Source organism: Branchiostoma lanceolatum, chromosome 5, assembly GCF_035083965.1.
Source record: "Branchiostoma lanceolatum isolate klBraLanc5 chromosome 5, klBraLanc5.hap2, whole genome shotgun sequence".
NCBI lineage: Eukaryota > Metazoa > Chordata > Leptocardii > Amphioxiformes > Branchiostomatidae > Branchiostoma > Branchiostoma lanceolatum.
The window spans coordinates 19,884,468-19,905,384 of NC_089726.1; the positions used below are offsets into that span (position 1 = coordinate 19,884,468).

General features: G+C 41.0%; 5 protein-coding genes across 6 annotated transcripts; 3 read left to right on the forward strand and 2 right to left on the reverse strand.

The window, feature by feature from the left end:
* The first annotated feature begins 3,047 nt into the window (after nt 1–3,047).
* On the forward strand, nt 3,048–5,295 carry LOC136435635 (caspase-8-like). Its single transcript, XM_066429284.1, has 3 exons — nt 3,048–3,618; nt 4,145–4,257; nt 4,836–5,295. The coding sequence occupies exons 1-3, from the start codon at nt 3,075–3,077 to the stop codon at nt 5,115–5,117; spliced, it is 939 nt and encodes a 312-aa protein (XP_066285381.1). The 5' UTR covers nt 3,048–3,074; the 3' UTR covers nt 5,118–5,295.
* Nucleotides 5,296–7,290: 1,995 nt separating this feature from the next.
* LOC136435636 (ribonuclease kappa-A-like) lies at nt 7,291–8,765 on the reverse strand. 2 transcript variants are annotated; one of them, XM_066429286.1, is made up of 4 exons: nt 8,574–8,765; nt 8,371–8,453; nt 7,465–7,619; nt 7,291–7,319 (listed from the first exon to the last, which is right to left on the reverse strand). In XM_066429286.1, exons 1-3 carry the CDS (start codon nt 8,643–8,645, stop codon nt 7,484–7,486), a joined length of 291 nt encoding a protein of 96 aa, XP_066285383.1. In that variant the 5' UTR covers nt 8,646–8,765; the 3' UTR covers nt 7,291–7,319; nt 7,465–7,483. The 2 variants fall into 2 exon arrangements, with proteins under 2 accessions (XP_066285383.1, XP_066285382.1); XM_066429285.1 differs by lacking the exon at nt 7,291–7,319 and having other exon boundaries at nt 7,330–7,619.
* A 223-nt stretch (nt 8,766–8,988) lies between these two features.
* LOC136435637 (small nuclear ribonucleoprotein F) lies at nt 8,989–13,182 on the forward strand. Its single transcript, XM_066429287.1, has 4 exons — nt 8,989–9,092; nt 10,195–10,320; nt 11,142–11,206; nt 12,499–13,182. The coding sequence occupies exons 1-4, from the start codon at nt 9,087–9,089 to the stop codon at nt 12,563–12,565; spliced, it is 264 nt and encodes an 87-aa protein (XP_066285384.1). The 5' UTR covers nt 8,989–9,086; the 3' UTR covers nt 12,566–13,182.
* Nucleotides 13,183–14,640: 1,458 nt separating this feature from the next.
* Nucleotides 14,641–16,419, reverse strand: LOC136435928 (kelch-like protein 24a). The gene has a single exon (XM_066429638.1). The coding sequence runs from the start codon at nt 16,417–16,419 to the stop codon at nt 14,641–14,643; it is 1,779 nt and encodes a 592-aa protein (XP_066285735.1).
* Nucleotides 16,420–17,360: 941 nt separating this feature from the next.
* Nucleotides 17,361–20,609, forward strand: LOC136435929 (uncharacterized). The gene is made up of 4 exons (XM_066429639.1): nt 17,361–17,655; nt 18,666–19,372; nt 20,048–20,193; nt 20,258–20,609. Exons 1-4 carry the CDS (start codon nt 17,361–17,363, stop codon nt 20,607–20,609), a joined length of 1,500 nt encoding a protein of 499 aa, XP_066285736.1.
* The last annotated feature ends 308 nt before the right edge of the window (nt 20,610–20,917 follow it).

Below are 20,917 nucleotides of genomic sequence, written 5' to 3' on the forward strand. Positions count from 1 at the left end.
TAGTATTTCTCTACTACCGTGGTAGCACTGGTACGTGTTAAAACACGTGTTCTGACTCCGTTATGTAAATTAGCTTCTACATACCTCAAACCTCTCGAAAACACTTTATTCGTTTGTTTACCGTTAAACAATAACCCAATCACCCATTCAACTTGCCACCTCCTATAACTGTACAAATCACTTTATATTGCCCGTGTATTTGAACAGGGCCTGACGTGTTTTGATGGTTGCTTAGTGAAGGTATGCCACCGACTGTGTGCACAACGTTACTAGGCAAAGTTTAGTCCTTCCTTGCGCGCGGTGGCGGAAATAGGAAGAAAAAATTCACCACCGAAGACAAACAAGGTATAGTTATATGTCTACTAGTTTTGTACATACAGGATTACCAAGAAGGTTATGTTTTCGGTGAAGTTTGTGGTAGATTGGGTGTGTTTGTGGGTACGTGTTTTTTTTTCTGGACAGCATAACTCGAGAAGTTGTGGATGGATCTTTATGACATCTGGTATGTGGGTAGTTATATGTCTACTAGTTTTGTACATACATGATAACTACCCTTAGCCAAGAAGGTTATGTTTTCGGTAAAGTTTGTGGTAGATTGGGTGTGTTTGTGGGTGTGTTGGTTTTGTTGTGGACAGCATAACTCGAGAAGCTGTGGATGGATCTTAGTGACATCTGGTATGTGGGTAGTTATATGTCTACTAGTTTTGTATATGCAGGATAATAATACCTTAGCCAAGAAGGTTATGTTTTCGGTGAAGTTTGTTGTCGATTGGGTATGTTTGTGGGTGTGTGTTTTTTGTGTGGACAACATAACTCGAGAAGTTGTGGATGGATCTTTATGACATCTGGTATGTGGGTAGTTATATGTCTACTAGTTTTGTACATACAGGATAATTACCTTAGCCAAGAAGGTTATGTTTTTGGTAAAGTTTGTGGTTGATTAGGTGTGTTTGTGGGCGTGTTTTTTGTTTGAATGGATCTTTATGACATTAGGTATGTGGGTTGGGGTCAGCAAATCGAAGGACAAGTGGTATCACGAATCACGTGGTGGCTTTCTGTGGTACGTCAAGGTAAACGAAAAGGTAAAGGTTCCAGTATGATAGTTTTTTTTAGGTAGTAGATGCAGTGGGTTGTTATCCACTGTGTCTAGGGCACAGTATTGGGGAGACAGAGCCCAACCCTCTCCTTCCATAGCCTTTTACCTCCCAAACCGAAGCCAGGTCCCAATTTACACCTGAGTGGAGTGAGGAAAGTAGTGTAAAATGCCTTCCCCAAGGCCACAACGTCTAACCTGGCATGCCAGGAATCGAACCCGCTACCTCCTGTGTCACTATTAGGACTGTTGTTTTTCTGATAATAATTCAATATTGCTGGGGTCTAAATGTACCCCAATTGTAGGGGTGTGGGTTAGAAATTAATGGTCTATAAAACGTTCATTAAAATCCTACATTTCTGCTGTATGCATAGTGGGAACCAATTTGATTTTGCTTCTGAAATCGCTGTATTGGATTGAAAACATCAATTTTGAATGTCACGAGTAAAAGGGCAGAGGTTAATACATGTTTGTTCGAATAACCGGTAGTTTGCGCAGTGTTTAACTCGACAGGACTGTTATTGTAGCCTGGGTGTCATCCTGTTTCAGTTCCAGGCTCTGCTTTCACCAAAGAAAATTGAAGGTAGAGCCCGGAACTGAAACAGGATGACACTCAGGCTACTCTTATGGAACCTCTGTTGGTGTAACAGTTGTAACTGTTAGCACATCAATCGAATCAGGGATAGGGAAGATACAGCTAATATGGCAATCCCTAAGGAAGGCATTGCACACATATGTTAGCCCTTAGTAGTTACAACTAGCAGTGCGTAACTGGAAATCGGGTATAAATGTGTCTTGATTGTCTCACATCTGAGTAGCTATGGGAGTGAGTGTATGGATGAGTGTATGGATGAGTTTTTGGTTGGTTGAGTGAGTGAGTGAGTGAGTGAGTGAGTGAGTGGGAGAGTGAGAGAGTGAGTGGGTGAGAGAGAGAGTGAGTGAGTGAGTGAAAGTGAGTGAGTGAGAGTGAGAGTGAGAGTGAGCGAGCGTGAGTGAGTGAGTGAGTGAGTGAGAGAGTGAGTGTGAGTGAATGAATGAATGTGAGTGAGTGAGTGAGTGAGAGTGAGTGAGTGGGTAAGTGAGTGGGTGAGTGACTGAGTGTGAGTGAATGAATGAGTGAAAATTTTGTACCACATATAAACGACTGTCCCCAATGATATCTATTCAACATACTGTCGTATTCACTCACTCAGTCTAAATAAAGGCTATGGATTGATTGATTGATTGATTGATTAATTGATTGGTTGATTGATTAATTGATTGGTTGATTGATTGATTGATTGTCGCACGATGGTTTGTGACCATTGTTGTAGTTTTCCGCGTTGACTTCGTACCAGAGTTGTCAGCTTGGTGTTGTGAACAACATATATGCAGTGCCTTCCTCATACCGTAGGCACCATACATACCAGCGTAGGAATCTTATTGACTACCTATAATTGACCTCTCTGCGTAGTAATGCAACACAAGTGATAACTTCGGGGAAAAACAGTATACGTATAAAAGAAAACTAAAGCAAACGTCGGTTGAAACCACACAAACAAAAACCACAAGTGAATATATTACAAATCGCTTCATCTTGCAACACTCATCTCTTGAATTGAGAGCATCAGTTCACCAGGGCTGTTTTGTTGTTGTTGTTATTCGTTGTCTTATTGTGGAATCTTACTTTAAGCCTTGTTTTCAAGCTTGGATCTTACAGTATGTTTTAGCCACGGAGGAATGCGTATACTGCACAGTGCCAGTAGTCAGTAGCCGCTTTGTCCAAAGTCCCTACACAGGCCGGGACAAAGGTTGCCAGTCGAATCCGTCCAAAGTCTTACGACTTAATCTTGTTAGTACACATGACTTAATTTCAAGTAACTGACTCAATCCTTTGTTGTCGATTCTTCAGGGAAAGGTCTCAGCGGCATCCTGTTGTTTGGGTCATAGCGTCGGACACCACCGAATTAAGCACACAGAACTTCGTTGCAGTTCCACAGCAATGTCCGAAATGGAATTGAAGACTAAACTTCTGACAGAACTTTCGGATGAGTTGGAAGCAAAACAACTTGCGGAGCTGAAGTTTTTAGTCAGCGATGTCGTCCCAAAGACAGAACTGTCTCAAATAGACAACGGGTTAGCCCTCTTTGATAAACTAGAGAAAACGGTACACACTGGACTAGCGTTGCTGGAAAACTTGTTCCAAACCATAGGAAGAGAGGACTTGGTGAAAAAGATGGCGGACACCTACAAGGACGATCCAAAATGGCGGACAGACCAACCAAGTGATGAGCACCCTACACCGTACAGGACTCTGTTGTACGACTTAGGAAAAGAAATGACGGAGGACGACATGGAAATCGTCAAGTTTATGTTCAAGGAAGACTTGGGAGATAGTATTTTGGAGTGTCCGTTCAAGTTGTTCGAGGCCCTGGAGGATCACGGGAAAATTGGTCCTCCCAGCAACTTGAGTAAACTTGAAGAAGGAATGAAGATGGCTGGAAGAGATGATCTAGTCACCAGGATCAAAGAATTCTCTTCCAAAAGTAAGTTGTGATTGTCTTTAAGTAAATAACGCGCTGGCTCTGATGAAATTATCCAGCTCAAAACATATCATCATGGGTATTGTAAACAATGGTAATCGTACATTATTTTGTTTGGTCAGTTAAGCGTTTTGATCAAAACTTCAAGGCGAGTTTCAGTTAAATGCAAATCTAAGGTAACTTTATTGTTTTACTTACTTGTTTTAAGTTAAGTTATCAGTGTGAATGGTTTTTGCATTTGTTGTCAGGTATATCTTGCACGTGAGCTACTATATTAATTACTTAATAATTTTGCCGTCGTCTGATTTCATACGCAGTACATGGTATTTCATATGCGTATATCAGTTAAACATAATCGTGGTTTAAAAAAAAAACACAACAAGGAAAATCATAAATGTGTAATACGTAAAATTTATCAAAAGAGGATCAATCAATCTTTATTGAGAAACCTACATTGCAGGATTATGATTATAGTCTGCTAAGATTTATTTCTAAATGTTTGACAATTTGAATTTCTACACTTTTGCAGGTGATGAGGCTGCCGGACTGGCGAGGAGGCGGAAGGATACACCGTGGGTTAGTAAGTCGCCGTTTGCAGCCCAAAATCAACCTCAAGTGGTAGAAGAAGAAGAGGAAGAAGAGGTGAGAATCTTGAAGTCCATTCATGCCAAAAGCTCAAGACAATTTTAAGATGTTCCAACATAAAAGTATACTATAGCAGAGACGCGTGAGTTTCTTGCACTTACCGCTCAGGTCACGTGATCGGGGTTGCACTCACGTGACTTTGACGTAAGCGTTGTCCGCCATGTTGGATGGTAAAACCGGGAAGTTTGAATTTAAATTTGTGTTAATCTAATTGAGGCACGTGATTAATGCATCACATACATACACATATATGGGTCTGACGCATCCATGTTTAACCAACCAACATGGCGGCTATGACGTCATGTATAAATGACCTAGACTTGATTCCAAGAATCAGTAGCTATAGGCGCAAACTTTCAACAACACCGCTCTATCAACATCAATCAGAGACTTTCTGGGCGAGGCTGGAGGCCTGCCCGCCTTAGCCCGGGACCTCCCCCCTACTTTGTCCCTGACTGGGTCATCTGGGGGTAACCCCTAAGTTGAAGTTGAATCAAACTAGTTTTTGAAACCCTTGTACATGTTTTAAAGATATTTATTGCAAATGCATTTAAATGCGTCTGTCATTTTCACAGGAAACAGCAGCCCCGTTAAACAGTGACGCCTCTAAAGGAGAGAGGGATGCGACCAACCACAAACGTCGTCTCTCCACCATTCCCGAGGTCGGCCCCAAACGTGTTGCCTTTCCTGTAAACACAGAAACCGTCGAAGAAGAAACAAGCAAACAAGGGGAAACAACTGAGAACAAACAAAAAGGAGTTGAGGGCAGCAGTTCTAGTGACAATACTACTTCAAAGGACATTCCAATGACCGCGCCAGTAAAGAAAAAATCCTCTAGATTTTGTGTACTCTTATGAGATTATAATAGAACTTTCTCACGCGGCGGCCATGATAGATTGAAAACGAGGCCATCTTGGCAAACATAAGACCGATCCTGTCAATCTCAATTAGCAGTTTAGCCAATGATTACCTGATGATTAGAGAATCGACCAATAGAAAAGGTGTATTAAAAGGAGACCATCTACAGGTTTGGTGCTGGTGAATTCTTTAAACCTCAATATTGACAAGGATATACATGAATATCTACCTATGGTGTTAGGTATACATTTGTTCATTTCATTCCTACAGTATAATGCGTATAAGTTAAGTAAGTGACTTTCCACAATATTATAATGTTTATAAGTAAAGTGAAAGTCTTTCTACAATGTAAATAAAAGACACAGAACACTTTCAAAGTGGTACAGTGACCAAGTTGTATTGCACAAATGTTGGGTACACTGTACATGTACATAAGGGCTTTTACATCATCTACATGTTTAACAATAAGCACATTCTTTGCCTATAGTTTCACCAATGTATTGTTTATCATTTCAAGTTTTCTGATATATTTTGCAGCCTATGCATAGAGTAACTACACCAACTACTACTCAGTGATATTTCTATAACCTATCTCAAGTGTTTCTTTTTAGTTGTCACATTACTTCCTATAACATGTACACTACATATTATGTGATGACTACATGTAAGAAATGTACAGTAACTTTCTGGAAACAAACAGAAAAATGTCAAGTACACTCATACTTTTTTTCACAATTACACTGTACATTGTACACTATGAACTGAATGGACATCGATGTTGCATGTGGTTTCATTTTACCAGACTTTTCATTACCCTATAAGCCATATATTTTACAATACACCATAGATTTGGGTTTCTATTAGTACTGTTCAATTTTACCAGTTTCTGCATTTTTTCACAATTTTTTTTCCCCAGTTTATTTTCAAACCTACCTATACATACATGATCATTTTTTTCATACAGCACTTCTTACAATTCTTTCAATACAACACAGAAAAAATAGCAGTAAGCAAGGGAGGTTTACAACATATTACAGCATTTTTCTGGAATTAAACATCACAATTCACCATCTCAGTACTTAATTACTTCATGGTCCAGTCCATGGCATAGCCTGTTTGTACTCATGGTGATTATGACTTAAATATTGTCCCCCATGTTGGATGGTTTAACCCAGAAGTCCCCAGATAAATTTGAATTTGTAAATGTAATTAGTCACATCATAGCCCCACCAAAATATAGAAATGAAAAACAAAAACATAAAAATGCAAATTTACTCTTGTTCCAACCCCTAATTGCCATTCTCTCATTGGCTGGACTGCTAATTGCGATGGGCAGTCAGGATTGGTCTATTTTGAGTATCACATTATTGGTTTAAGAGTCAGGCCTATCAATTTGCATGTCATTATGATAATGACATGCAAATTGATAGGCCTGACTCTTCAACCAATCGCAATGGCGGCAATGACGTCACATGAAAACACACTATTGAGATACATCTTATTATATTAATACAGAAATATCAATGCCACAAAGAAATGGATCATCCCATTCATATAGCTGGATCATGGAACCATTTTATAGTTTATAACATTGTATAATAATAGTATAATATTATCACATCAAGATATACATACCCTCAACATTGTATCATATAAATACTACAATCCCAACTTGTGGTCAAAATTCAAATGATGAATTATCAAGCTATTCACTCTAAAGGGCTTATTCACAATAAAGACTTCTTTTAATTTTTTTTTAGACTGATTATTCCAAGTTTCTGGATTATTTTGTTTCTTGTACAGTTTTTGACCCCGACATGTTTTTGAATTTGATAAGTAAGAATTTCCTTCAACTTACATGTAGTTACTGTAAATGTTCACAGCAGTTTAATTTTCGCAGTTTTTGTTGCAACCACTTCAATGCAAAACCATGTCACGGTTAATTTGTGTTCCATCGTTCTACTACTGTACTACAGAATTGTTTAAACCATGAACTTGAAATGCCGCAAAACCTCCTATATACCATGAAAATTTACGATGTTACAGTAGTTGCTTGCCCTAGCCATCTCTATGTCATACTTGAAACAACCAATTTCTTAACAATGAAGATTCCACTGTACAAACAAAAAAATTCGGACATATTTTTTTTCGCTGCCGCCATGTTTTCATGTGATGACGTATTGCTGTTTAACGTTATATATTTAACGCTGCAAAACCTCCTACCATGAAAATGAATGATTTTACAGTAGTTGCTTGCTCTAGCCACCTCTATGTCATACTTGAAATAACCAATTTCTTAACAATGAAGATTCTACTGTACAAACAAAACATCGCGTATATATTTTATTTCGCTGCCGCCATGTTTTCACGTGACGACGTACTGCTGCCTGCTGTTCATCCGCATCTGGAAGTAGCTGAACAGGCCGACGAACACGTAGACTCCCGCCACTACCCAGCAGTTGTACGCGCTCTGTTGAAATATCGCGTCTATCTTCGTTCGACTGTGGGGAGGGGAGAGAAACAGATTGTAAGATATCGGTCAGAAATACTACTCAGAATAACAACATTTCATTTCATTTTTCTATTTCATTAGAACTGCAACACTGCAATACACGTGGGACACAGGCAGCTATTGCTGGTGTCGTGACCCACACATAATATACTCGTTTTTTACACCTGGGTGGAGTGAGGAAACTTGTGTAAACTGCCTTTTTCCCAAGGGCACAAGATCGGTGGCGTCAGAGGATTTGAACCCGGGACCGCTGGGTTCTGGGCGGAAAACCCTGCCGTTATGCCACACGACCCCACAACATGTGTATTAATAAACTGTATGAAGTATTACCATAGTCAGCCTAACAGAGTAAACGGAAATCAAATCAAATGGCGAAAATTTGTGTTCGTTGTGGTTTTAAATTCGCGGCAGCACTTTAGTCACATACTCTTACAGTGTTGGACAAAAATGTTTTGCGGTGGTTTTAAGTTCGCGACGGAACAGTCGCCACAAAAACCGTGAACATAAAAACCGCCGCGAACATTTCTGCATTTATAGTATGTGATACAAATTCATATAACCACTGTCTGGATTGCAAATAACATAAACAATGGCATTGAATCAACAATTTATGCCAAACAGAACTATAAAAGAGAGTAGGTAGCCATAATGCACTTGCAATTTTTAGAATACATGTATATAAAACTAAATGGCTATTCAGAAAACAAAAAATTAAATTGTGACAAAATCATGAAACTCACTCTTTCCAGTCATCCTCTGTCGTAGGTCCTATGTCCTCCAAAAGTAACGGACTCTTGATCAGATAGAACACACCCATCAAACCCTGGAGAAATAGAAGACGTAAAAAAATGGTCAAGAGTTGGAAAAAATTATGAAGGTCACAAACTAGCCAAGGTGAGAAATATATTTTAGGACGAAAAAAATAAGACTAGAAGAAACTTACCATCATAATAATGGCCCAAATGCTGACAATGAAACCACAAATGGACAGTTTGGGTCCACAGATGACGAACATCTTGACTAGCAATTTGTAGCTACAAAAACTGTAGTTAAAATGTCAAATTTTAGGCTAAAATACTTCAGTTCATCGCCTGCTTTTTCCTCTCCTCCCCAAAATGGCGGCTTAGCAATGATCACATGAGTGACGTCATGGAATAGTTCATTAGTGGTGAAAGTGTGATTTAAAAATAAAATGAAATTGAACAAAGCTCTGTAAATTATACCGTACATATTTTTGAAACAATGATAATCACAAAAAATTATAGATAGAATAGTAATGAAAGATGGAAGTATAGAATACATTTTTATCTATTTTTATAATTGCCTTGAAAGCTCCCTAATGTTGCAATGGTTTCGTCCTCACGTGCGAATGACGTAAATTACCCACAAGGCTTTTCGACAAGCGTGGCGCCTTCTTCACATTTTTGTTGCCCGAAATTTCACAAAATTTAGCAGAATGTCGGTAAGTAAAAAAATATTTCCTACCGCAGACTTATAGATTATGATATTTAACAATGGTTTAAGGATTTTGTACGTTGAAAATATTGCTAAGTTGTGTATTAGGGACGGAAATGCTTTCCTCATGTTACAAGAGGGGGAGGGGGGCAGGCTTAGAGTTGCGAAGAAACACAAAGGATTCATATATTTTATTTACCAACAAAGATTTGAAGGAATGAAGCAATGATATGTATGTGATAATGTGCACCATTGATACAGTGATACAAATTTTCTTATTAAATGTTAGCGTTACCAAACGTTTGGTTTATTTGTCAGACATTTGTAGCCCTTAGAAATATGTTATAATTATTATGGAGTAGATAAAATAAATGTATTTTTCGTACCTTGATGATACCTTCATAAAAGAGTACAACAGTTTCCTTGGGGATGATAGGTGAAAATGGCTACTGGCTATAATGTACGTACATGTATGAGATAACAAAAAATAATAACATAACGACAAAAAATATATACATGATTTTGCGATTTAGCGTAGTAGCTATCACTATCAGTTGTAACTTTTGATAGGTTACTTATAATCCAACAGACATTGAGACTGACACTGCCAGTGTCACAGAAGGAAAAATATGTCTACACACAACCACTGTAAATTCATTGAGGTTTGTGGCACTGTGAAAATGAACATGGCACTGTGAAAATGAACATATCATGAGTTAGAAGATAAACAAGAACAGTAACACAATGGAAATGTTCACACCTGATAAGCTTCAGTAAGAGTTCTAAATAAGTGACCGCAAAAACTGCAAATTTAAAGATACTGCAAATATGTCAAGATTTACAGTACGTCATATGTAATACTGTAATTCACTTTATCTTCACGGTAGCAAAATTTCACGGTGTAAGGAAATGGACATTTTCACTGAACTTTAACTTCACAGTGGCGGCAAGTAATTTACAGAACGGATGTGTGACGGAATCATAAATAATAACAAGTTTTTTTTCACGGTGATGATAAGTTCACCGTACAGAGATGACCGTGAAAACACTGAACATAAAGTTACAGTGAAAGAAACAAGAATTACAGTATGTCAAATCTTTTGTTGCAGACCCTCCCACTGAACCCTAAGCCCTTCCTGAACGGCCTGACTGGCAAGCCTGTTATGGTGAAGCTGAAGTGGGGCATGGAGTACAAGGGTTATCTGGTGTCAGTGGACGGCTACATGAACCTACAGGTATGTTTCTGTGTTAACCCTCATCCTGCTGAGGTATGCAATGTAGTTTTTAAATAGTGCATTTTCGCTTTGCAAGTCGTGTTTTCAGCCAAGCACACCTGGTCACCCCTACGTTCTTGATGGCTGTGTTGGGATTTTTTCCAGATAAACGCCTGAAGCTTCCACGTTCTAGGCTGAATTTCCACCGTTGACAGGCCCCTAGACTTTGTATGGTCAACATGTAAGAGAAAGGCTGTCAAACGTCACCTACCTGAAGTTAAGATCATGGAAAACTCACATTGGCAGCGTAGTCTGACCTCTAAAGTGTCAATCTAGTGAGTTTTGTCCGTTTTCCACTGGCGCAAACTGGTGAAATTGTAGCATAACCCGCCAAGATGACCTTTAACCTCCCTACACAAGAAATGAACACATCCATACTGCACCTATTTCAAAGTGTACCGGACACTCCAAACATGGCTAAAACCCTGTTTTTCTAACTAGTAAATAAAATAGCCACAACCCTTACCTGTCAATTCCAGCTCAAAAACTCCAACATTTCCAACAAAGAGGCCTCCTACAGTTACTTTTAACAAGGCTATACAAGGCTATCTGACTGTAATGAAAATGGCCCCTTTGCGCATGACTGTAATCGTGACCTTTGGCCTGCTACTTGGCCGCAAATTTGACATTATCATCCCAAAATGAAGGATGTGTGGTTTGACCTTTGCCCTTGGGATCCATGGAAGTTGACCCATACATGGGGAAGCAGCAGGGTTGCTTTTACTATAACATCATAGAAATGACTTTAAAAATAACCTGATGTGTTACATATTCCTCCACAGCTGGCTAACACAGAAGAGTACATAGATGGAGCTTTGGCAGGGAACCTCGGGGAAGTGCTCATCAGGTCAGACTCACAACATGAACCTTAACCTTTAACCTTTCGCTTGCTAGCAGATGCTTACCAGGTCTAGTCATAGTCTCCTAACTTTTCTGAAGTTATGCGAGAATGTCTTCGAATGATACTGTAAATGCATTTAAGTTCGCATGGTTTTATTTCGCAGTAGGGAGAAAATGGAGTGTTCGGGTGGTTTTAAGTTTGGGTTTGAAACAGTAGTAGTGCTACAGTCATAGGTGGGCAAAGATTTTTGAGGTGGTTTTAAGTTCACGCTGAAAAGTTAACCGCAAAAACCGCGAACATAAAACCATTGCGAACATTTCTGCATTTACAGTATGATAAAAGTGACTACAAAATAAAACAGAAGAGCTAGCTGGACGATTGTTGTGTTTTAGTAACTTTTAAGTCAAGTTACTGAGCATCCTCTCCATTCGAGGGACAGCCCAGCAGTAGAGTTTGCTGTGGTGTGTTTGGGAGGGGAGGTAGAACAACTGACATGGATGATAACTGTGGTCTGTGGAGAGAACATGGCTACACTTACGTCCATTCTTACAGTATATCAAGTGACAGGCTGGTCTCAAACTAGCCTGGTATCTACATCCTCTTTGATCACCTTCTTACGTGTCTAGATGGGTTAGACTCTCTCTCTCTCTCTCTCTATCCTATTTTACGTCTTTTGTTCCCCATCATCTGGGGTTAGACATGCTTACACATGGATGGGGGAGCCCCAGAACTCCTCATCAAGTGCAAGTCTTTTTTGTAGCAAGAGTTTTTACGGCTGGATGCCCTTCCTAACGCCAACCCAAACCCTACTGTTGGGCTTAGGATATGGGAAATACGTGTTAAGTGCCTTTCCCAAGGGCACAACGTCTGGGTGCATGTCCGGACATGTCTGGGTATCCCACTGGGGATTGAACCTGGGTCTTATTGGTTCATAGCCGGATGCTCTGCCACTGTGCCACACAGACGCCACTATTCTTCATAGCAATCGTTGGGGCAAGTCGGAGCTAGAATAGGATAGATACCGCTTAAGTCATATGCTAGCCATTTAAGTTAACATTGTACCTCTAGTGTTAAACTACAAACAGTTCTTTGAAATGTTGATGAAGGTTAGACATTCAGGTAATAAGATATGCCAAAAATAGTTACTCAAGCAACTGGATAAAGTTTCGAAATTTTATCCAGTTGCTTGAGTAACTATTTTTGGCGAGTTCTTTGAAAGTTTGGTATTAGTACTGTTACTAGTAATATGTAGATCGAAACCTTTGATTTGACAATAAACTGGTCTTGTTTTTCCCCAGATGTAACAACGTCCTGTACGTCAGAGGTGTGGAAGAAGAGGATGAAGAAGGGGAGATGAAGGAGTGATGTTGGGAGGAGGGTGTAAAGGGGGTTTTGCCAATCATGCATTCCTTTAGAATAGTACCAGTATGGGGGATAACATGAAGCTTGACTATGTGCTGTAGGACGGTGTTTCAAAAGGATTTTATATTTTCAATTTTACCTTTCTTTAGGTGTAGATTTTGAGACATATACTACACTGTGATGTCGTTTGGCAAAGCTACAGTGCACAATATAGATATGTCGAAACAAATGATGGAACAAAGTACTTTTCAACCATTTCACTTTAATTTGCATAGTATACCGACTGACGGTATATATGGAATTAGCAATTGATGTAAAACTTAATGCGTCATTGATTTAGAACAAATCTGAATAAGGAGGTTCAAAGCGTAAAAACAAATCGTGATGTTAAAAACGAGAGCAAAGATACCTCATTTCTGCCGAATTTCAGTTTGTTTGGTTATAAAACATGGTGTATTACTAGTCTTGAGTAACATTATCATAACTTAGATGAACAGCACTTCCCCACAGCTAAAGCCATGTTTTAGCCTCTTTTGTAACGACATCATACGTACAGTATAGATTAATGTTGATAACTTTTATTTTTTTGTGGCAATAAAAGTTTTCGTACAACCAGTTTACATGTTGTTGTTTTCTATAGCTCGAAGCGAGTAGTACAGAACATACACTCGGCACAAAAAGTTTGGAAACTTAACTTTGGTGGATCATATCTCTGTTGTTTCTTAATCAGTTTCAATGATTTATATATCATTGAAAAGCTTGTGTGATTTTCTCTCCCATGATACAAAACTTTTGATGGTTCTAAATTATGGAATCAATGAGCACCAGACTATGCTAGTGGGTTACATAAAAAAGTGCCCAGATTACCCACTCGCGTAAGCAGGCCTGGTGCTTGCTTCATGAGATTCCAATTATAATGAGTTGGGTGTCATAGGAAAGAAAATTACTCAGGCTTTCCAACAACATATAAATCATTGAAATTGATCAAGAAACAACGGAAATATAAACAACCAAAGTAAAGTTTCCAAACTTTTTCTGCCAAGTTTAGATATTCTCCAAGAAGAGGTTGAATGGGCAGATCGTCACCGTTTTATCGCTAGCCCATTCAATGGGCTAGCGAAAAAAAAAGGCATATAATAAAACGGTGACGATCTGCCCATTCGCGACCTCTGCTTGGAGAGTAAGTTTAGATACAGTGTACAGTAAGCCTAGTTTACCTGTTCAATAGTCTTGCCTTTAGTAAGCTTTTCTAAGCTATTTGTCCTGCATGACATATACAATGCTAAAAAACATCAAAATTCAAGAAAATAGTAAGTAACAATAAACCGATTGTGGTTGTATAAAACGTTTTAGAAAAATAAAGTCCTAATATAGTACGTCTTCTAAAAGACTACATACAAAAACGTTGGACCTACAAAGTAAACATTAAAAGTTAGTTCTAATCATCTTAGTAACGTGGTAATTTACATATCTAACCATAACAGTTTAAGTAATAAATGAGTAGAGTTTCAGAAAATACAAAAATTAGTAAGAATAAAACTTCTATACTGTAGAAAAAAGAAATTTAGTCAACTTCTCTTTTTGCAACACATGCACTTATTAAAAGTTGATGTTAAATTCAATTTCACATTTGGCTAGTGTGAAGCATACTGTTAGACATAACTCATTAAAAACAACATCTAGCCGTAATAAGAGTAGTGTACTAGCGTAATGGTACAATACTGTGAAAATTGTTTAGGTACAGGTCCAAAATAGTTAAATACTGAAACATCAATTTGCCTGTACTGTACCTGAATATGACTTACACTCAAGTGTGAACTTTTTGACTTCTATTGTTACATGAAAAGTGCTGTTCCTACTGCAATGATGAAAACTTAGAACTGAGAAAGATTAAAGCATTGTATGGGTGTTGCAAGCAACACCATCTCAACTTTGAGATCCTCTCAAAAGCATGGATTTAAAACACCTGAAGTACAAATCAACATTCTGCTAACTGTTCATTCGTGTTAATGTCATTGATGACCACTGGGTTACTTGTACAGATACTGGTCTCCGCTCAATTTCAAACAGCTTGAAAGCTACCTTTGTGCCACATTTGCACACTTAGACTTGTTAATAGTTACAGTGCAGTGTCCATACAGTGGTTCTGGCAGATCCTTACACAAGACCATGGTATTATTCTCTACATTGTAACACTGAACCGTCGCAAAGTTTTGAAAGCTATGCAGAGTGCCATCCCTGGTAGTTACGATTTCCTTGCCGCCGGTAATGTAGATCTCCGAGCCGCAGACGGTGGCGCTGCATTCGTCCCAGGGGAACAGTCTGAGCGCCAAACCTTTGTACCGGAAGTTCTCTTTCCCGGGGTCGAAACGCACCACACACTCTAACTGTCCCCCTACCAAGTAGATCTTCGAGTCGATTGTACATGCGCTGATACGGGCCACTTTCTCTGGAAACCACCCCTCCAACGACCACGTTTCACAGTACACGTCCGGGTTGTAGCACTGAATAGCGTCAGTTGCGTACTCCCTGTTGGACTCGCCACCAAAGGCGTAGAGCTTCCCGTTGCAGACAGTTATCGCAAAGTCACTCACTGCCAGCCAAAGCGGTTCCTTTATTCTCCAACGGTTCTTCTTCTTGTCGTGTACCTCCACGTCGGGTATCATACACCTCACGGGAAGGTCTATCCACGAGCGACTGTCCCTGCCGTTCTTGGCGCCACCAACCACGTACACCTCTCCCCTAAAGACTACCATCTTGTGGTCGAACCTTCGTGTCCGAAGGTTCGCAAGCTTGATCCAAGTGTTCGTCAACGCTTTGTACCTCCATGCTTGGGACATGGACTTGTCGCCACCTGTAACTATGACGTTACTACGAAAGATACACGCTGCTATCCCCCTGCTGTCCTGGAATGGTTTTGGCAGGAGAGTCGCGTCAATGCAATTAGAATCAAGTTCAAGTCTATAGGCTTTATTATTCAAGGTCGTTCCGATTCCTGTCACACCGCTGACAACTATGAGGTCTTTCTGGAGAATTTGGCGAGGAACTGGATGTGTAGGCTGTCTCTTCATCATCGGTTTGATTCCACGAACTCCTGCCAACACCTTGTCCGTCTTCAGAATGTTCTGGAGATAGTCTTGGTCCATACGTGAGAAGCAGACACTCTTCAGTAGCTCTTTGAGGTGGTCTTCTCGCTGTTCAAGGTCATGTCTTACCCAAAGCATGATCACCTCCAAGACTCTTTCCTCCTTCCTGGCCAGAAGGCCCTGGTCTGAGATGAACGTCTTCAGTAAGTGAACCGGTAGCTGAAGAAACTCCTTGGTCGCGCATACTTCTTCAAACCATTTCAGAGCGCAGCTTTTCGCTGTCTCGGCTAAACGTGTACACGACACCCTGTCTGTCAACGCCCATATACCCAAACACGTTTCCTCATTCACCCTGCGGTCTTGTAGAAACTCTTTGCATTGGTCGTAGACTTTGAGAAATTGCAGCATGTCCGCTGCTTCAAACAGAGGCCGGATGTTTTCTTCGGTGACCTTGACTTTGGACGTGTAGGCGTAGTCTACCAACTGTTGCAATGCCTCTGCACTCACACCTCCCATCTCTATCTTGTCCTTCTTGCTCTCGCTGAGGCCTACACTGAACATGGACCGGAAGTAGTCACTGCAAGTTGCTAGAACGACGCGGTGACAGGGGATCTCTTTCCCCTCGGCACACAAGGTCACGTCCACCAACTGACCCTCCGACCTCATTTTCTGTAGTTCGCTGAAGAACCATTCTCCGTGACAGCCGTTGACTGGTGGATCAGTTGATGATGAATCAGATGATGATGCCGATGAACCATGGTCATCCTCCATATCCTAAGAACAGAGAAAGAAAAACATAAGTATTTTTGGCTCCGCCCCTGAGGCGTCGCCAAAAATTTGTATAGTACTGCGATGGGTTATTCTTTCTGCTTCTGCAAAACTTAATTGTTTGAAAATGTTGACATAACAATATAGGAAATAAACCATTTCACAAAGTAGAGAATTGTGGGTAAGGTCCTTGAGATGAATAACATTTGAAGGTGACACAGTGAAGACAAAGGACCGTTAACAACTTTGACCTTAGCCTTCTTCTGGAACAATAGATTTTTCAAATTTGACCTATGTACAGATACAGATACAGAGCTTTAAGGAACGGCTGCAGTCAGATGTGCAAAAATGGAGGTCCCATGTTTGGGGAGAACCACACCCCGCGCACGTTAAAGAACCCACAACACCTTTTGAAAAAGAGTAGGGGCAGGCCCCAGAGTGCGATGGTCCAAACCTTACAGTCTGGTCCGGTTTGACACCTTGAAAAGGTGATAGTCACCTGTTATGTCAATCCTTCCACAAATGTGGTAAGTCTGAATAAACAAGAGTTCCACGACCTCATATCTCCATGAACAATTCTATTCATGCAAATGACTTATACATTTGCATAATATATGCTTGATCATAAACACCTTTATCTTACTTAGACATGTTGCAATATTGACAGTCCTATAATTGTCCAATTATATGAATTATGGTGTTTTTGTATTAATTATGCAAATTAGGAATTTATTTGCATAATTGGTATCTGTTCATTACGTTGTTTGCTTTTCTATTTTATTGTAACATTTGATGATTTATTATATTCATTGTTTTACAATTTGATCAGATCGTGTCGGGACGAGCATCCCAAGATCCACCGCCCGTGTGGTGCAGCGTCAAGTGAACGTCAGGAGTGAAAATAAAATCTACATCGCAGATACGCAGTCTGAAAACGGAACGTCATGGCGCCACGTGCTAAGAAAAGTAAGAGCAAAGGGAGGGTAAAGAAACACGTCTGTCAGTACTGTGACTACAAAACAAAAAACTCGGTGCATTTCAAATATCACGTCAGGAAACACACCGGTGAGAGACCATACCAGTGCCAGCAGTGCGAGTACTCTGCATCACGGGAGAAGACCCTGGATATGCACATCATGATAAAACACACCGGTGACAGACCACATCGCTGCGAACACTGTGACTATTCAGCGGCAAACAAAACTGTCTTTGCCAATCACGTGATGGCGACTCACACAGGTGAGAGACCATTTCAGTTAGCCTCCTGTGCAGGCTTCCTATAACAATGCCCTCTATATGAGGCCGAAAGAAACGATTTATATAATTAATTCTCCTAGCTTTTACCATTTGAATAGCTTACAAAAATCCATATCACTACTGAAATCAACAAACCCACTTACGATGAAAAACGTGGGTGTCTTCATTTTCCACTGCCTTCAAAAAAGAAGTCAAACCCAACCATAGTCAACCTTAGTTAACTTAGAACTTTGACAGTAGTCTAGATAACTATTTTTGATTCCCATGTATTCCCATGTACTTGTTTGTCCGCAATTAGCCTTCGGGCATGAACTTGCAATAAAGTTATTATTAAGTTATTATATTATTAAAGTTATCTACAGATAGATAACGGCGAACGTCCCTCGGCTACACAACTCCCTTGGCTACACAACTCCCTTGCCGGCATTACACCTTGCCCCCCCCCCCAATATATACGCCCCCCCCCCCCCCCCCCCAATATATACGCCGGCGTGCGCCCAATGCACACGTAATGCGTTTCTTAATCGTTCAAGTTGTGATAGTTTTAGGCACGCAGGCACACGCAAGGCACGGCCCAGTACGCCTGATATTTTTGAAACTACCGAAAACTTTCGTGCGAACGCTGGGACGCAGCTCAGATGTTATAAAAACGCAGTTCACACGTCCGACATCGGTCGAGTAAGGTACGAGCGCGCTTTGTGTTTGCGCTCCAATCGTCGTAATACGCTTCTCTTGTGGCACGATCTCTGCGCAGCGACCACATCGCGCACTTGCAGCGCAGATACAACGCATGATGATCGACCGTATAGCGAATAAGAATATACGTCACGAATTAATGTCGTTCGTCCTGCGATCGGGCAGCGCATTGCACGTACCAGTAGCGTCTGACAAACGCACAGATAGCTAACGGATATCGTTCACATAGCGTGCTCGACGAACATCCGGGGCATATTCCAGATTTGGTATAAATACGAGGGCACCTCTGACTCCAGGGTGGATAGACCTTCCGAACATGGCAGATCCAGGCCATAACCGGCGACACCCCATGTTTGCTGTCATCCAACACCAGCATGACATCGTCAACCTACAACTCCATCTCCTTCGTGAAAGAAAGAGAAGAAGGAGAAGAGCACGCCAAAGGACCGTCTGGGTCCGGCCGTGGATAGAGAGAAGACAACAGTTTGGGATCTATCACCAATTGATGGTGGAGCTACGAAACGAAGACACAAGGGCCTTCCAAAACTTCATGAGAATGCCCCCTGCCATGTATGGTGAGTTGCTGGCGAGAGTGGGAAGGAGACTCTCCAAGGAAGATACCTTCATGAGACACCCCCTGGAACCAGGCTTGATGCTGGCGTTGACTCTTCATCATATCATCTCTGGAAACACGTACGCACCCATGAAGTTTGCTAGGCGAGTACCACACAACACCATATCTGTGATTGTCCCACAAGTCTGTGAAGCTACCATAGTAGAGTACTTGGATCAGGTGATGGTTTGCCCAAGTACACCCAACCAATGGCATCAGATAGCTGACAGGTTCCTCCAGAAGTGGAACTTTCCACATACATGTGGCGCTATTGATGGAAAGCACGTGGCCTGCCGATGTCCTGAGAATAGTGGTTCCGTGTACTTCAACTACAAGGGGTCGTCGAGTATGCTGCACCTGTTTGGCAGTCTGGACTCCCTGTCAGCCTCAGTAATAAGCTCGAGAAAGTGCAGCGTCGTGCATTGAGAATCATTCTCGGTGCCGACTTCACTTCTTACTCTGAAGCATGTGAGCGACTCGACCTGCCAACCCTCCAAACACGCCGCCAAGAACTGACCGTGAAGTTTGCCCAGTCACTCGAACATTCCGAACTGTACAGACATTTCCTGCCCCCTGTAAGATTGGAAGTGAGTGGCAGAAAGACCAGGTCATCTCACAAACTAAACAGCGTGTTCTGTAGAACTGAGAGATATCACTCAAGTGCAATTCCATATATGATACGGTTGTTGAACAACATCTGATATATTGTTAATTACAGCCCATTCTTTGATGTCGTACTTTCGTCAGTATGTAATACTCCTGTTTGTCAAATTTGAAATGTTCTATATACCGTGTAAGTAACATAGGCTTTCATTGAAGCTATTTTAACCTGTCAAATGTCAGTGATTAGTGTGTAAGTCATCTTGACATTTTAATACTTTGTCTTTTGTAACGAAAACCCACGCAATTCAGCCTGTGGCTGCCATGTGGTGTTTCGCTGTTTGATTGTTTGAATCGAATAAAACCATTATTATTATACTCCATCTTGCTCTTTGCCATGGTCGACGCGGACTACAAGTTTATCTGGCGGATATTGGCGGCTTAGGTTCTGCATCTGACGCACAGGTCTTCAATGGCAGTGAACTGAAGGAGTGCATAGAGGATGGTACCATTGGCTTTCAAGATCCTGAGCCTCTCCCCAATGACACCCAAGATGTTCCCTTCTTCATCACTGGTGACGCTTTCTCGCTTAGGACCACCCTGATGAAACCGTACAGTCGCAGGTGTATGAGCAGAGAAGAAAAAAATCTTCAACTACCGTATCTCTCGTGCCAGGAGGGTCGTGGAGAATGCCTTTGGTATTCTGTCCAACAGATTCCAGGTGATGCTCACCACCATGAAGCACGAACCCTCCACTGTGAAGCTCATCGTCACAACATGTGTGGTCCTCCACAACCTGATGAGGATCCGGTACCCAGCACTCCAGGATGAAGAGCTGGACCAGGCAGAGAATGCAGATGGTGAATTCGTTGCTGAGACTTGGAGAGATGGTCGCAACCTGCAGGACACCATCGATGTGGCTGGTCCCAACAGAGCCACCAGGGACGGGAAGATGCAGAGGAACCTGATAAAGCACTGGCTCAACTCTGAAGCCGGCTCTGTCCCATGGCAGGATGATATGATTTAATGTACTTGACATGTATCATTGTGTATAAGTGATTACCTTACCTTAGATCCTCCCGCAGCTTTGTTGCATAGGTCAACTTGGCTCCGGATACTTCTCCTCCAAAGGTTGCGGTCTTGTGCCGCTACTACCATTTCCTCCAGTATAAGTGATACATATATATATATATCTGACTTTAGTTGCCGACATGTACCGTACTACTTTTTGTGTGAAATCACATGTTACAAGGGTGCACCATTTGACATGTATTATTGTGTATAATCAATATATGGCTTTACTTGCTGGCAGTAGAGACAGAGCAATTTTGAAAA

Coding starts and splice junctions, on each gene's coding strand:
- LOC136435635 (XM_066429284.1), top strand. CDS start 3,075: ATGTCCGAAATGGAATTGAAGACTAAACTTCTGACAGAACTTTCGGAT. Junction 3,619..4,144: donor CAAAGAATTCTCTTCCAAAA/GTAAGTTGTGAT, acceptor ACACTTTTGCAG/GTGATGAGGCTGCCGGACTG. Junction 4,258..4,835: donor AAGAAGAAGAGGAAGAAGAG/GTGAGAATCTTG, acceptor TCATTTTCACAG/GAAACAGCAGCCCCGTTAAA.
- LOC136435636 (XM_066429286.1), bottom strand. CDS start 8,645: ATGTTCGTCATCTGTGGACCCAAACTGTCCATTTGTGGTTTCATTGTC. Junction 8,454..8,573: donor TTTGGGCCATTATTATGATG/GTAAGTTTCTTC, acceptor CTATTTCTCCAG/GGTTTGATGGGTGTGTTCTA. Junction 7,620..8,370: donor ACAGAGGATGACTGGAAAGA/GTGAGTTTCATG, acceptor CCCTCCCCACAG/TCGAACGAAGATAGACGCGA.
- LOC136435637 (XM_066429287.1), top strand. Junction 10,321..11,141: donor ACGGCTACATGAACCTACAG/GTATGTTTCTGT, acceptor ATTCCTCCACAG/CTGGCTAACACAGAAGAGTA. Junction 11,207..12,498: donor CTCGGGGAAGTGCTCATCAG/GTCAGACTCACA, acceptor GTTTTTCCCCAG/ATGTAACAACGTCCTGTACG.
- LOC136435928 (XM_066429638.1), bottom strand. CDS start 16,419: ATGGAGGATGACCATGGTTCATCGGCATCATCATCTGATTCATCATCA.
- LOC136435929 (XM_066429639.1), top strand. CDS start 17,361: ATGGCGCCACGTGCTAAGAAAAGTAAGAGCAAAGGGAGGGTAAAGAAA. Junction 19,373..20,047: donor TGGACTCCCTGTCAGCCTCA/GTAATAAGCTCG, acceptor TCTGACGCACAG/GTCTTCAATGGCAGTGAACT. Junction 20,194..20,257: donor AGGACCACCCTGATGAAACC/GTACAGTCGCAG, acceptor CTCTCGTGCCAG/GAGGGTCGTGGAGAATGCCT.